The sequence below is a fragment of the Mastacembelus armatus genome, chromosome 19 (genome assembly GCF_900324485.2).
Source record: "Mastacembelus armatus chromosome 19, fMasArm1.2, whole genome shotgun sequence".
Taxonomy (NCBI): Eukaryota; Metazoa; Chordata; class Actinopteri; order Synbranchiformes; family Mastacembelidae; genus Mastacembelus; species Mastacembelus armatus.
Window position 1 is genome coordinate 1751190 of NC_046651.1, and position 17070 is coordinate 1768259.

Genomic DNA, 17070 nt, shown 5'->3' on the forward strand with positions numbered 1-17070 from the left:
CCACCAGTCGGGGCTTTATGGCAGAGTGGCCCGACGGAAGCCTCTCCTCAGTGCAAGACACATGAAAGCCCACATAGTTTGCCAAAAAACACATGAAGGACTCCCAGACTATGAGAAATAAGATTCTCTGGTCTGATGAGACCAAGATTGAACTTTTTGGCGTTAATTCTAAGCGGTATGTGTGGAGAAAACCAGGCACTGCTCATCACCTGCCCAATACAATCCCTACAGTGAAACATGGTGGTGGGAGCGTCATGTTGTGGGGGTGTTTTTCAGCTGCAGGGACAGGACGACTGGTTGCAATTGAAAGAAAGATGAATGTAGCCAAGTACAGAGATATCCTGGAAGAAAACCTCTTCCAGAGTGCTCAGGACCTCAGACTGGGCCGAAGGTTCACCTTTCAACAGGACAATGACCCTAACCTGTTGTAATAACCTGTTGCATCATTCCCAAGAAGACTCATGGCTGTACTAGCTCAAAAGGTGCTTCTACTCAATACTGAGCACAGGGTCTGAATACTTATGACCATGTGATATTTCAGTTTTTCTTTTTTAATAAATTTGCAAAAATTTCTACATTTCTGTTTTTTTCTGTCAAGATGGGGTGCTGAGTGTACATTAATGAGAAATAAAATGAACTTTTTTCATTTTGGCAAATGGCTGCAATGACACAAAGAGGGAAAAATTTAAAGGGGTCTGAATACTTTCCGTACCCACTGTATATTTATAGTACAAAAAGCACTTTAAAGTAAAACAATTACTGTGACATAAAATAAATCCTTTATTATATTTAGAGCAATCTATTTCAGCTCTTAAGATACAACACTGCTGTCTTAGGTAATGATACAGTAGATGCTGTATTTTCACACTGAACACTGAGGATAACACTGAATGCTTTCATTTCCAAACACAATAACTTCTGAAGCCCAATATATAGGCTATTAAATTTGAATATGCACACACAAGTAGAGAAAAATAAACATCTCTAGCCACAAAACAGCTGCCTCCTGGTTCCACTGACTCACATCACAGTGGTTTTTACTAATAATACTGGCATTCTGCTTTTGTTCCTGTCTTAATTTCCTGAACACAAAATATAACAAAACTGCATTAGATTGAACAGAACGGCACAGAGGCAAAACATACAGAATTAAATGTGTACTGAAGTAACAACAGTAATGTGAATATGGCTGGAAGAACTGTCACACACTTTCAAGTAGATAAGGCTTCATGATGAGGAGTTGAGCGGTTGAGTTTGGGTCAGCCAAAAAAAAAAAACGCCCTCTTCATCTTGTTAAAACAGATGTTGAGGAGTGTATGCTCAGTGCTGGAAGATAACATGAGGGAAGGTGATCAGTTTTATATATATATAATAGATGCATTTTTTTTTTTTTTTTTACAGATTGTCAGATTCAGTCATTAAGACAGGAAACAACACCTTGATATTTATGTGCATCTTTGGACTCAGAGCAGCTCATCTTCTATGACATCATCAACGCTTCCTGAGATTGAGGCCAATTCTATGGTACAAAAACAAAACACTGGTCATTCAGCAGTCACTATACCCATAACATGAACAACTGGGCTGTCTATTTTTATCCACTGCAGTAGCTATGCCAGATGTGTTTGACAAATTATAGCTTTCTAACCTGACATGTCTAAACACTGAACAGCATCGAGTACACATGCACAAATATTATCATTCAAAAATATCTGACTACTTATGTGCTAAATGCTATATTCACCAGCAAGTCACAGTTTTCTTCTATCTACTGTTTTGTGCTGACAGATTATGTACGTTGCATGTTTGTGAGGCACAGTGTTGGCAGAGGTATTAGCACAGCTGGTGGTGTGGGTTAGTGGGGACAATAACTCAGGATTGAGTGGGCAAAGCTGAGAGTGAATGTGGAAGAGGGACTGTTTGGCAGCCCTCCCCTCCTCACAAATAACAGTAATGTAAATAAACAGAAAAGGTTATTTGACTTTGCTGGAGTTAGTCAATGACCAACAATGACCCACAGTTCAGTGTCTGTCCCCACCTGACAAGCTGATACAGGAGAGACTTAGCTCTGATGATGTTCCTATTACATCGTCCTGTAAGAGAAAAAGAAATGAAGATGCCACAGTGTTTATGAAATTAGGGGATATGTTTAAATTGTTCAGCCTCCATTGTTCTGATAAATATGCTGTAGTCAGTTTGACAATAGAGCCTTTTCCCAGAAATGTATGTCCTGGACTCAGCATAGTAAATTTGCTCATATTAATGGAGATGGCTCTGTTGTCATTTCATGACCAAAATGGTCCAAACTGGGAAAATTAAACTAGGAATTAAAACTCCCCTTTGCATGCTGCCATCTCCATTTGCCCCACATCTAAAAAAAACATGAAGATAAATTTTACTCTCACCTCATTTGCACTCTGCATCTGTCATTGTCTTTATTTGTTAGCTTAAACTAAAAATAAATATCCACTCCTAATCCCAATATCAAAGTGGTTCTGCCTCTGTCGGACCAATCGAATACATACGTTTCATCACTTCTGTTAATGAGAGAGAATGCAGTGTGCTGAGTGACTTACCAACATCCTCTGCAGACAGCCACCTTCAGTTCTGCCGTTCACCACTTCCTGAAAGCTGACAGCATGGCCCAGCCGTATGAGCTCCTCACCAATATCTACAGTCTAGGATGAACAGTTTTTTACATGATGTGTGATGTGAGACAGGTGAAAGACAAGTCAAACAGATACACACTAATAAGTAAGTAAAACAGTTATCTGACTTTGCCATCACTGTTGTCATAGAGCTTGACACTGGGCCAGGAGGAGATCTCAGAGTGAGAGTAGCTGCATAGTTTGGCCTGCAGGGGTCGCCAGGAGGAACAGTAAGTCAGCTGTTCGAAGTTGTTTAGCGCTTCCTCAGTCCACACATCCCCTGAGGAGCAGGAGGTGGACAGTTCAGAAAATATAAAAGATAAGCTCAAGGGATAACCACAGAATTATGCATATCATTTTTACCTTTTATCCTTTTTTATAAACATGTCCGTGACAAAGACAAGGGCTTTACCTTTTGGTCTCACTCCTGCTAAGTTGCACTCTATAGCTTGGAATGGTAAGCTGAGAAAGTCACTCCTGAAATGTTAATGCATCAAAAGCAAAAGCTGTTAATAATTTAGCTTTGGTGTTTTTAAGTGATGTCATAGTCATATGCACACTGCAGTTGCACTACAGAAGAAATCCTTATCCCGATCTAGGCTCCTGCATGTGTGTGTAACAAATACAGTTTATACAAGGCATGTCTTTGACTGTTTTCAGGTTCGTGCAAGGGTGCACTGTGAGGGAAATTTACACCTTGACAGACATAATGTCTGTGTGAATGTAACAGACAATATGTCTGTTACCTCCCTGTGTGACCTGTGTGAATTCAGCAAAGACTTTTGATTTGCTGGGTCTCTGTTTGGTTCTGGTAAAGTGCCTTGAGATGATTGCTTTGCGATTTAGCATGATACAAATATTACTCAATGACAATGCCTCCCCTGTATGTCTGTACATGTCTAATTGGGAAGTTGCTTTTCATGAAGAAGACAACAACAGTGTCTAGTCCTCAGCATTATTCCTGGGAAAAATTCCTGCTGCCTCCCTGTGTGACCTGTGTGAATGCAACACACTTTTGACACGGCTTTGTATTTCATTAGGAAGCAGAAGAAAAGTCATAGATGCTAATTATATTACGTATGCCACCCGGCCAGCATTTTATGTGTTCAGGATCAATCGGTATTGACCCTTTCTGCAGATCGTATGCTCTGCTTGTGACTCTGCTGCTTTGCCAATTAAACCTGCCATCCTATAACCTGAGATTTGCCTCCTTGTACTTTTTGCCACGACATGCACCAACTACACAACTTATCTCAGATGACATGCACCGACTATAAGGTTACTATGCATTTCGAAGAAACCCTTCTCATAACGTTGGCTAGGTGGCAGATGGGGCGAAGTGTAAATACTGCTAAGAAGTATTAGAGAACAACCGACATCTAATGGCTCCTACAGTGCATTGTTTCAGCAGTTACCAAACAGCCTCAGGTGCAGCACCACCTCATATAGAAGTTTCTCTTGTACCTCATACGACGGAGGCTGTCCCTGGGCAGTTCCCCATTGTCCCCAAAGTCAACATAGTAAAGATCCACCAGTCCAGAGCCCAGGACTCCCAGCACCCTGGCCCTGTTCCATGTGCTGTGGTCTTGGTATGTAGCAGCCACAATGTCTCCCACCACAATAGTGTCCACCCTGTGATCCTGAGGAACAGAAACACAGGTGATGGTTATAGTCAAGACTCATTCAAGAGCTTTATTGTCATATACAGTGGTGTGAAAAAGTTTTCTGATTTCTTATTTTTTTGCATGTTTGTCACACTTTGTTTCAGATCATTAAACAAATTTAAATATTAGTCAAAGATAACACAAGTAAACACATGCAGTTTTTAAATGAAGGTTTTTATTATTAAGGAAAAACAAAATCCAAAACTACATGGTCCTGTGTGAAAAAGTGTTTGCCCCCTAAACCTAATAACTGGTTGGGCCACCCTTAGCAGCAATAACTGCAATCAAGCTTTTGCGATAACTTGCAATGAGTCTGTTACAGCGCTGTGGAGGAATTTTGGCCCACTCATCTTTGCAGAATTGTTGTAATTCAGCCACATTGGAGGGTTTTCGAGCATGAACCACCTTTTTAAGGTCATGCCACAGCATCTCAATCGGATTCAGGTCAAGACCCCAAAGTCTTCATTCTGTTTTTCTTCAGCCATTCAGAGGTGGACTTGCTGGTCTGTTTTGGATCATTGTCCTGCTGCAGAACCCAAGTTCACTTCAGCTTGAGGTCACAAACAGATGGCCGGACATTCTCTTTGGTAGACAGCAGAATTCATGGTTCCATTAATCACAGCAAGTCTTCCAGGTCCTGAAGCAGCAAAACAGCCCCAGACCATCACACTACCACCACCATTACTGTTGGTATGATGTTCTTTTTCTGAAATGCGGTGTTACTTTTACGGCAGACATAATGGGACACACACCTTCCAAAAAGTTTTTGGACTTTTGTCTCGTCAGTTCACAGAGTAAGTCTTGGGGATCATCAAGATGTTTTCTGGCAAAACTGAGACGAACCTTTATGTTCTGTTTGCTCAGCAGCGGTTTTCGTCTTGGAACTCTGCCATGCAGACCGTTTTTACCCAGTCTCTTTCTTATGGTGGAGTCATGAACAGTGACCTTAACTGAGGCTAGTGAGGCCTGCAGTTCTTTGGATGTTGTTGTGGGGTCTTTTGTGACCTCTTGGATGAGTCATTGCTGCGCTCTTGGGGTAATTTTGGTCAGCCGGCCACTCCTGGGAAGGTTCTCCACTGTTCCATGTTTTCACCATTTGTAGATAATGGCTCTCACTGTGGTTCGCTGCAGCCCCAAGGCTTTAGGAATGGCTTTGTAACCTTTTCCAGACTGATGGAGCTCAATTACTTACTTTGGATCTCAGCAGTTATGTTTTAATAGGGGGGGGCAAACACTTTTTTAAAGTTTTTAATGTTTATCTGTATCAAATTTAAAAAAAAAAAAAATCGGTCATATCCTTACACTCAAGTCACCGCTGTTGTAAAAACGGTTCATCTCCTCTGTCAGTTTGTCCAGCTGGAGGGAGCGAACCCCAAGGATCTGGATCCAGAAGTGGTTTGGGTTTTCCGACGCAGAAACATAAACTTCTAGATGTTCATCGGGCTGGAAGCTCAAGTCTGGGCTGGGAACTGACAACACAGAAAATAAAATAATTTTATTATTTGATATGACCATGTTCAAAGATAGACTATATTGAGGCAGCTGCACTGTGGCTGAAGTAAACTAACTTTCAAACTTGGAAACTTCAGATGGAGAGACTGTGGAGAGACTCTCCTCTTCTTCACTGTTGTCATTGCCGATTTCCAGCTTCTCCATCTTGTCGAAATTTTCTGGTTTTCCTGTGCTTTCACTGGCATAAACACACCCATTTTTCTCTGTCTGAGCGTTGGGATCATTGTTGTTTAAACCCACTGGTTTTTCAGTCTCTGTGCTGTCTGGCCTCTGATTCACAACAGCATGGCCACGCTTCTGGCGCAGGGCCGATGACTGGGATATCTTTGTCCTAACCGTCATGTCCTCTCTGACTTTATCTAAAATCATCTCCTGCAAAAAGATCACACAATTATGAGTTATATTTATCCTAAATAGCATACATAAATTAAAGGGCCAACCACATATGAATATACCAGCGAACAAACCCTACTCACCTTTGCTTGTTTCACCTCCTCTCGGGTTCCTGTGATTGTAACGTTACCTTTGGTCCCTGGGCCGAGCATTTTCTCTTTGGAACAAGTCACTTTGGCCCCTGTGGTCCTGGAGATCAGTTTCACACTCTCCCCTCCACGGCCTGCAACACAGCACCACACACACTGTAATATCCTGTCTGCCAAGAATTCAACCAGATGAAGAGTGAAAGTGAAAGTGACTATTTTTGTCAAGCATGGTAACCCATACTCGAAATTGTGCTCTGCATTTAACCCAGACACACAACGTGAACACAACACTAGAGCAGTGGGCGGCAGTTGGGCGGTTCAGTGCCTTGCTCAAGGGTCTCACCTCAGTTATGGTATTGAAGGTGGAGAGAGCGCTGGCTATTCACGCCAGTGAACAGTTCACGCCACCCCACCGACAATTTGATACTCGAACCCGCAACTTTCAGGTAACAAGTCCGACTCCCTATCCATTAGGCCACGACTGCCCCCGTAGATCACAGATCACATGGTAGAAATGATCAATATGATACACATATAACTAAAGGTTTATTCTATATTTATAGCCAACCCATATGCAGAGTAAAGTATTCATCAACTATTCCATCTCTTTTTAGCTGTGGTTTCCTGCTGGGCAGGTCATACTGGTTTATGACAGCTTCTTCATAGCCACTCTAATCTGACAAGAGCAGAGCTTGCAAACAAAACCAGTGAGATAAAGAGACTAAAAATATTTGCAGGGTGACTGTGAAGGTGATGATTGGAGTCTGTGGCGAATGAACAGGGTCTAGAAATCAATCTGATCATTCAAAACACCTAGTAGCTACCTATTATGCGCCCAAAGGCTGTCTGAGGAACCTCCAAAGCCACAGTGACCGGTTCACAATCTGTGACCAGGTTCTCCAGCATGCAGCGGGCCAGCAAGACTTGCTCCTTAGAGCCCTGCAGCAGGAAGGCTACCTCTGTCTTACAGCCAGGTTCTCTGACATCTAATGAAACCCTCACATGAGCTCCAGAACTCTGGGTCACCTGAAAGAGAAGGACAGGAGGACAGCAAAGAGTTGGGCTTAACTGAATGACCGACTTTTACATTCATACATACATACTTTTGGAAGATCTGAGTAACACTTTAGGACTTCCTAATAATAAAAAGTAGAAAGTATTTCTGTTGTCTTATATATTAAAATCATCATCTGGGATTGTAGCACTCACAGTATCCAAGAACTTGGCCTGGTGTCTGCATATGTTCCTATAAACCTCTGATGGAAGTGTTATCTTTGACATTTCAATGTTGATCCCCTGACCTGTTAATGAAATTTATTTAAAAAAAATAAAAAAATAAAAATCACAGAAAACGCTTATGCTCATTTAGTGACAAACGGTGCTTTGACCATGAAGTCTTAGCGAGCGGGTACTCACTGTTGTTGGTGCTGCTTATGTGGCGATAGATGATGTAGCCCACTGTAGCCCCGACAGAGAGCCCTGCAGCCAGAGCCACAATTTTGCCTGAGCTCAGGGTGCTTTCATGACCCTCTTTCACTGCATCCATGATGCGCCGTGCAGCCACCGGGATGGTCCACCTAAACATAAGACATGACACAGGACTCTTGTTCCACTGGTGCTGTTGTGGATTTTACAGCCAGTGCTGTCTTGTGAAGTAAACTAAACAAGTAGTCAAGTCTCTTAGCTTATAAACAATGTAAAAATCACAGCAGTCACAGTGTATCAGTTGGTTTCATGTACAATCCTTGGTGGTTTTGTCAGCTTGCTAGGCAGCTCTATAACCATGCAGCATTAAAATAAAGCATGAGCCAGCCACTTTCATATTATAGACCAGACCACGGACAAATTCCATACTGTTTTTTAAGTGAAAAAAAGTAGACAAAACCCCGTGATAGACAATAAACACAGTAATAGTGATATTTGCAATAGTTTGGTCACCATACTAGTTAGTAGTGGTTACTATAATAACACTCTTTGGTAAGATCCTGCAAACACTGTAACTAGGAGTCCTTCTATATGATTTAAGTACTTTCTCTCATTGGAGATACAGTGGGTACGGAAAGTATTCAGACCTCTTTAAATTTTTCACTCTTTGTGTCATTGCAGCCATTTGCCAAAATCAAAAAAGTTCATTTTATTTCTCATTAATGTACACTCAGCACCCCATCTTGACAGAAAAAAACAGAAATGTAGAAATTTTTGCAAATTTATTAAAAAAGAAAAACTGAAATATCACATGGTCATAAGTATTCAGACCCTTTGCAGTGACACTCATATTTAACTCACATGCTGTCCATTTCTTCTGATCCTCCTTGAGATGGTTCTGCTCCTTCATTGGAGTCCAGCTGTGTTTAATTAAACTGATTGGACTTGATTAGGAAAGGCACACACCTGTCTATATAAGACCTTACAGCTCACAGTGCATGTCAGAGCAAATTAGAATCATGAGGTCGAAGGAACTGCCCAAGGAGCTCAGAGACAGAATTGTAGCAAGGCACAGATCTGGCCAAGGTTACAAAATAATTTCTGCAGCACTCAAGGTTCCTAAGAGCACAGTGGCCTCCATAATCCTCAAATGGAAAAAGTTTGGGACGACCAGAACTCTTCCTAGACCTGGCCGTCCAGCCAAACTGAGCAATCGTGGGAGAAGAGCCTTGGTGAGAGAGGTAAAGAAGAACCCAAAGATCACTGTGGCTGAGCCCCAGAGATGCAGTAGGGAGATGGGAGAAAGTTCCACAGAGTCAACTATCACTGCAGCCCTCCACCAGTCGGGGCTTTATGGCAGAGTGGCCCGACGGAAGCCTCTCCTCAGTGCAAGACACATGAAAGCCCACATAGAGTTTGCCAAAAGACACATGAAGGACTCCCAGACTATGAGAAATAAGATTCTCTGGTCTGATGAGACCAAGATTGAACTTTTTGGCGTTAATTCTAAGCGGTATGTGTGGAGAAAACCAGGCACTGCTCATCACCTGCCCAATACAATCCCTACAGTGAAACATGGTGGTGGGAGCATCATGTTGTGGGGGTGTTTTTCAGCTGCAGGGACAGGACGACTGGTTGCAATTGAAGGAAAGATGAATGTAGCCAAGTACAGAGATATCCTGGAAGAAAACCTCTTCCAGAGTGCTCAGGACCTCAGACTGGGCCGAAGGTTCACCTTTCAACAGGACAATGACCCTAAGCACACAGCTAAAATAACAAAGGAGTGGCTTTGGAACAACTCTGTGACCGTTCTTGACTGGCCCAGCCAGAGCCCTGACCTAAATCCAATTGAGCATCTCTGGAGAGACCTGAAAATGGCTGTCCACCAACGTTCACCATCCAACCTGACAGAACTGGAGAGGATCTGCAAGGAAGCATGGCAGAGGATCCCCAAATCCTGGTGTGATTTGAGTGATTTCTTCCCAAGAAGACTCATGGCTGTACTAGTTCAAAAGGGTGCTTCTACTCAATACTGAGCACAGGGTCTGAATACTTATGACCATGTGATATTTCAGTTTTTCTTTTTTAATAAATTTGCAAAAATTTCTACATTTCTGTTTTTTTCTGTCAAGATGGGGTGCTGAGTGTACATTAATGAGAAATAAAATGAACTTTTTTGATTTTGGCAAATGGCTGCAATGACACAAAGAGTGAAAAATTTAAAGGGGTCTGAATACTTTCCGTACCCACTGTAGACATCTGTCAGGGAGACCCTACTAGGGGCATGTAGCCCCTGACAACATAGGTCCTAGGATCATTTGAGCACTCAAACCCCTCAGCCACAATAAGGTGGAGGTTCATGGAGGCCATGGTTCTCAACCGGAAAAAGGTGGCTTGCCCTCTCTGGGTGGGAGGAGAGATCCTGCCTCAACTGGAGGAGTTTAAGTATCTTAGGGTTTGATTCACGAGTGAGGGAAGAATGGAACGAGAGATTGACAGACAGATCGGTGCAGCGGCAGCAGCAAAGCGGTTGATGTAGCCTGTTGTGGTGAAGGTTTTATCGATTTATCGGTCAATCTATATTCCTACCCTCACCTATGGTCATGACCAAAAGGACAAGATCACAGGTACAAGCGGCCGAAATGAGTTTTCTGGCGGGGGCACTCCCTTAGAGATAGTGTGAGGAGCTCGATCACCCAGGAGGAGCTCGGAGTAGAGCCGCTGCTCTTTCACATCGAGAGGAGCCAGCTGAGGTGGCACGGGCATCTGTTCTCTCGGCTGGCCTGTAAACACTTTGGTATCCGCCTGGAAGAGCTTGAGGAAGTGTCCAGGGAAAAGGAAGTCTGGGCATCCCTGCTTAGGCTACTGCCCCTGCGATCTGGCCCCAGATAAAGCGGCAGAAAATGAATGGATAGTTGGATTAATTCTTCCATCAATCTAAACAGTCTTCCTGTGTGACTGACTGCCACACAGTACCAAAGCAGAATATTTCCACCGAAACACAGATTTTTTCTTCAATCATACCTCTGTAGGTCAAGCTGTTCTAACATCATCTGTTCCCACATCACTTGTCTGGTTTCTCCAGATGTTGTGATGAGGATTCAGGAAGAATTTATCAGGTCTGAATCTGTCACCAGCTCATAATAGCTACTCCTGACCTGCCGTACCAGATTAAATTATGTTAACAAAATATATCAATGAAAATGAAAACAAGTTAGTTAAGTTTTGAGACTTCAGAAATAGTAGGATGCCCAAACTATGAATTAAAAAGTATGTGAAGGCTTGTTTTTCATGTCTTTGCCACAGGGGACATATCTACTTCTTTTCACTTTCAACATGTGTAATTTGCCCTAACATTTGCATACAACTCCAGCATGTGATTACTGTTTATTAATTAACAGAGTTATGAAATTGTTTTGCTAACGGCATAAGGTAAACAAGGTGTGACAGCAAAGTTCATTCTGGACCATGGGAACAATAAGTTGACAGAAGCAGGTGAGAAATCAGTTGGACCATGTTGCAGCAGTTTTCAAGCTTAAGGTCATTTAACATGACTCTATCAGCAGATGGAGTTTGCTGAAAGCCAAAGTTCATTCTTGATCTTCAAAACAGCTTAAAAAACATCATCTACTGATGGAGTTCACATGCTATGCATGTTTTCTCAACTGCATAATTACGCATGGATGAAACTGTAAAACAGTGTTACTCTGAGATCGTGTGTAGTTGTTTCTACTTCTGTTAGAGGTCTCCATGTTCACACGAGGATCACGGAGAACCACTGCAGAAGATGTAGCTTTCACTATCCTCAAACTGTTGTTCACATAAATATGCATAAGAAGTCTAACACACACAAACACAGCATACTGTAGACCTCTAAATGACTAAACATTTGGCGTATACCATACATACACAGACACACAAGCGCACTGCATTGGGATTTTTATAAATGCCCCAAGCCAAACTGCAGGACTCAATGCACTTGAAGCTGCTGCAGCACACACTGAATGCCATTTACTGAATTTGGGCAACCTCCAGCCATTCCACTGATTACAGAATAATTGCACCAAATTCCTTCTGAGGATTTTCACATCAAACTGCTAAAACTATGATTCACACACAAACAGAATGCACTGGAGGTAAGCCAAGAGCAAAGAGTGATGTGACCAGGCAGGCCGGAGGAGCACACAGCAGCACCATGCAGATGCTTGTCTCACTGGGAGAAGAGGGCTCTTGGGCTGTAGTTGAGAAATACATGGGACTTTGACAGTCCAACGTCCATTTCTGAAGAATCGTGACAGTAAGACACAAATCTTCTCCAATCTTGGTTCTGTTTCTTGTTTACATCCAAGTTCAAGACTACTGAATAACATGTAGAAGGGGAAGAAAAGTTCAAGTCACTACATAACACCAACTGACAGTGGCAAAAAGTACCTAAATATTTTTACTCGAATCCATCATTTACTTGTCCATTTTCTGCTACATGCCTTGATTTCACATTTCAGAGGCAAATATACTATCTACTTTTTCCTGTACTGCATTTTTTAACTTTAGTTCCTTTTCAAAATAAGATGAAAATACAGTATAATGAAAAATATAGTACAATCAGAAATCTTACTGATCTCTAGTGGGAACTTCCCAAGCTGCTCATCAGGGCCTTAAATTATAAGGATATAAAGTAGTTTATTAGCTTCATCTTTACCAGCTCCAACATTAAAGTGATGAACACAATAATGCCTCAGTACTAAGCACAACCTACAATCACTGGAAATGTGCCATTCGGTAGAATAAGTGCATTTGGCTGCTAATGCTTTTGTACTTTAACGTTACTTAGGCAAACCTTTGGATGCACTTTTAGTGTAACATTTTTACTTTGTGGTATTTTATTAGCTTTTAAGTAAAGGGTAGGAGTACGGACACACTGCACTCCTCAAGGGTGTTTCTAAGTTCTTCATTCAACACAGCTCTAGGACACAACAGCAGGATGACTGACCACTTTCCTGGATGCTCACCAATTATGTTGCGTTTTTTCAGCCATGCAGAGGGTCTGTTGTCATTACAGTTTGCGGTAATGTCGTAATTAGTAAACCTATATGCTACAGTTTCACTTAAGCTAAGCACTTTTATTTGTTGATATTTTTAAGCGGCTTCACATGCTCTTGACATTAAGCAAGCATCATCTTCGCGACTGGCTGAATAACTGGCCTTTTCTGCTCTAAGGCATATTTCTGTGCATCTAATATTTTGTTAGGAAAAAGCCCCTGGCCAGTTTACATCCAAATGGCCACAACAGATTTCAGTCGAGCTGTCAAACCGACCGCGGTCATGCGGTCTGCTCTGACCTACCCAGGCTAGCGTCAGGTGGCTAGCTAGCTGATGGCTGACATGCAAGCAAGTCAAACAGTCAGAAAACTGGACCAAATATCAATAAGACGCGCACATACCCGGAAATATAGCTTTTGTATATTTTCAAGCACAAACGTCGTTCAAAATGAAAACTAAATACATGTTATAATGTGACACTTACAAACAGACCTCTTTATAATCGACCAGGTGTTATGCCGAGTTCTGCCTGCCTGCCGCGATTTGTCTGCACCTCACGGGAGCGCGCTTGATTTCCTGTCTGAAATAGGAGTGCATGCAGATCCTGGCAGAGGTCTGCCACATAATGCATCCTCTGGTAAGTGGGCTGTACAACACAGTGAGAACAAACCATGTTTTAGTTTTGTTTTAATTAGTTCTTTCTCAGTTTTTCCTCTAGATTAAGCTAAATATCTAAATATATAAATGCACAGACACTAATGAATCTTATGGTTTTAATAATAATTGGGACTATTTGGTCATGACCTCATTTCATACATTTAATAATATCCAGTCTCATAGTAACAATCTGTCCTGCATCCACCCCTCGCACTTGAACTGAACAAGTCACGTGTTTTATGAGCAGATATTTACATGCGAATTTAACACAAAACAATCAGTGGTCATCCCTAAAAGCCTCATCCTACCATAACGATCAGTCTATAAAGCTTTCTTAACAAGCAGCCTTTGGAAACTACAATTAAGCTGGGCTCTGTTATCATTGCTGACAAACCCAACAAAGCAACTTTATGCCTTTAAACAGTCCTTTGCTTCAGAATTCATTAGTTGGGAGTTTTTGCTTTGGTCAAGCGCGCTCCCGCGAGGTGCAGGCAGAGCGCGGCAGAACACCTGACTGGCAATTCACGTTCACACTTACTGAAGAGAAATGTAACTACAGCTGAAATAGCACCATTTAGCGTTACTCTCTTTATTGTGCCACTCTCCACTGAAACAGGTCATGTTTGTTTATGGCAAAGCAGTAACGCCAAAAAAAGTGCCACTACCAAAAAAAATAAATAAATAAATAAACCCACATAATTAAAAATATGACGTCTTAAATCAAAATTACATCAAAACTATCTCCAGAGAGCACAAAGTCTATTTATTAGTGAAAATAAGTAAGTATAGTCTTTTAGAGAGCTGGAAAAGGGCAGGAAACCTTGTTAAAAACAATATACGTTTTCAGATGAGAATGCAGTATGACCATAATTATGTAAATACACGTGATGATGTGTGTGTTATATATAACACCGACTTCAAATGAGTGATAGCCAGTTTACAATAAACAAACTTGATACTGCAGCCCTTGTCTTTGGGAAGACTCTAGATTACTACCATTTCAAAAGTTCAGGGCAATTTTTGAAACCTGCATTAATTTCTGCCTAAAAATGTGATGTTAATAATGAATTCATCCTAGTATTACATGAAATGTCATTAACCTTACTGAAATGTATATACCAACCTTACAAAACAGTCACCTTCTGAGGTCTGAGGAAGAGATCAGTGTTAGCCTACTCTGTGCTGGCCCATCACTGATTGGCTGAAGCAGGCCTACAGCTTGCTGTGGCATCAACTTATACTACTGTGACATTAAAGATTTATAAGCAGTGAGATACCATTAGGAATCCAAACTGGAAAACTCAATTACCCACTGCCACTTGTATCTAGCATAATATGGAAAAAGCCTACACAGAATAACTTTATAATAAAAAATAAATGATAAATCTATTTTCTATCCAGTATCACTGCCTCACTACTGAATTATGTGAAACAAAAGCTACATACAGCAATCATAAATAAAAGAACATTTTATTAACATGACATAATCAATACACAAATTTGTCAAAGGTCCTTAACATGGACACTTCAAAAAATACAAAATGTACATGTATATAATTCTATTGTAGTCCATCAGCCTATACCCCACCCCGCTAATCCAGTGACAGAGGCTTTAGCTCTCAGCATGTGCCGAGCATCAACTCTGCAGGTTGCACCAGAGGCCTGCTAATATACAGTGTCAAGTTCATGCTGTTCTGTCAACAAAACAATAGAATATGGGAAACATGTTCACTGATTTAGTCACTGGATCTTATTCATGCAGCATAAACCATGTGTTTGTTATGATGTAAAACAAAGAATAGAATAGGGCAAAAAAAAGTAAAATTGTTTTAAAGTGTTTTTTTGAATTACAACATTGTTATCCATTATGAGTACTTTTGTGCTAAGAATCAGACAATCAAGTTGTGTACTTTTATTGTACCTATTCCCATATACCCCTGCTTTAAATGTGGGACTTTAATGAGCACTTGTACCTGTGGGATACTGCATCTGAAACAGGCACACACAGTGTGGTTAAATGGTGGTTCAACCGGGCTGTAGCCAGGATTTGACACGTACTGAGGTCATAGGTTCAAGTCCCCCGCCCTACCAGAAAAGGAAAGTCTGTAAAATGTTCTTGATCTTAAAAAAAAAAAAAACAACTTTTTACTGTTCATTTATATTGTTTATGTTTAGTTCCAATGCTTTCACAGTGCTACCAAAACATTTTGGGTGGGGAAATGACAAATTCTTTATCTGTTGCCTAAATGTAAAGGATTTAAACATGTGTGGAATCAGCATGTCAAATATTCACAGAGTCCATTTTAAAATAAGTTCCTAGATGTTGATAAAACCTCCCAATTCCCAGCAAAAATGACAGAGGACATGACCCTGTTGTCCTCACCGGTATCTACAGCCCTGAGGTTAAACTCCACATGCCATGTTTGATGCTGTTGTCAGACCATAGAACAGCAGGGTCCCCAGAAGGCCCAGGTTCCTTGTGCTGACTGATTGCAAGTTTGTTTAGGAACAGAGGTGAGTGATTCAGGAAAAGATATTTTAAATCCTGAGTTAAATTTGCAATATATAATGTGCCAATGTGGTTGAATTCCAGCAGCAAAAAAAAAAAAAAAAAAAAAAAAAAAAAAATTTTTACTGTGTCTGTTTATTCTTAAGTAATGCATTAGCAATAAATATCACAGCAGCAATACTAAAATCATGTCCATGTGAGATAATGACAGTACCACACAGACGGTTGGTCTGACTGAAAAGAACTAACAGTAATCCTGCAGCTGAGGGTGTACATTAACCGCAGAAATGAAATGGCCTGTGCACAGTAGCAAATAAAAACATGTAGACAACTGCAGATTAATGGGGACACCAAAGAAGATGAAATATGAAATCTGGGGTAAACTAACTATTTTGCACATGAACTCTATGTAATTATTTATTTTGTATCCTTTAAAACTAAACAGTGTCCTGAGTGCCTGTGTGTCGAGGTGTTGAAAGATGAAATAGGCAGAAAGCCAGAAAGCCTGAGAAGGAAGGCAACTGAATGATATGAAGCACCTTTGAAGAGACCCTGGTATGCCGGGATACCAGAATGAACATTGTTACTGTATACATGCAGTAAAAATCAGTCACATGGAAGGGACTTGCTAAAAACATCACACTACTGTGAGGATTCAAAGTAACATGCTGGCACATTCCTCATTTAGGCAGATGTGTATACATATTAAAATGTAAATATGCATGTAAAAACATGACTGATTCAATTCTTAATCTTCATTCCTCATTGTGTTAGCTAACCTCACTTAGCTTAGGAATTGAACAACAAACAAGAGAACACTGTCTTGCAGATTGTCACAATTAAGATTACAGCAAAACATGGCTCAAGGGTTCATTTCGACCTCAGAAAGGTCAAGAAAGCCAGTTTAGAAAAGCCTCCTTGTCACATTTTGGCAGAGGTAGTGTTGCACCTTACTGCACAGATGCCCAGCAATGACCAAACAGCTTGTTACTTATGAAACTACGAAGTGTCCGATATTAAATAGTTGAGATATTATGAATAAGGTTTGTAAAATGTATAAATGAACAGTCTGAAATAATTGCAATATGTTATTTCACTATTCTTACAGCAATAATTCCATAATTTTAAAAGGG

General features: G+C 41.0%; 1 protein-coding gene across 7 annotated transcripts; it reads right to left on the bottom strand.

Moving 5' to 3' along the window:
- Positions 1-756: 756 nt before the first annotated feature.
- On the bottom strand, positions 757-13367 carry tdrkh (tudor and KH domain containing). Of its 7 annotated transcripts, none has more exons than XM_026315791.1 (15): positions 13264-13320; positions 11946-12090; positions 7723-7883; positions 7516-7607; positions 7131-7332; positions 6301-6440; positions 5881-6196; positions 5615-5781; positions 4113-4288; positions 3061-3125; positions 2777-2928; positions 2577-2678; positions 2039-2093; positions 1438-1519; positions 757-1326 (listed from the first exon to the last, which is right to left on the bottom strand). In XM_026315791.1, the coding sequence occupies exons 2-14, from the start codon at positions 12008-12010 to the stop codon at positions 1464-1466; spliced, it is 1749 nt and encodes a 582-aa protein (XP_026171576.1). In that variant the 5' UTR covers positions 12011-12090; positions 13264-13320; the 3' UTR covers positions 757-1326; positions 1438-1463. The 7 variants fall into 7 exon arrangements, with proteins under 7 accessions (XP_026171576.1, XP_026171575.1, XP_026171580.1 ...); XM_026315790.1 differs by having other exon boundaries at positions 13256-13314; XM_026315795.1 differs by lacking the exon at positions 11946-12090 and having other exon boundaries at positions 13264-13367.
- Between the last annotated feature and the right edge of the window lie 3703 nt (positions 13368-17070).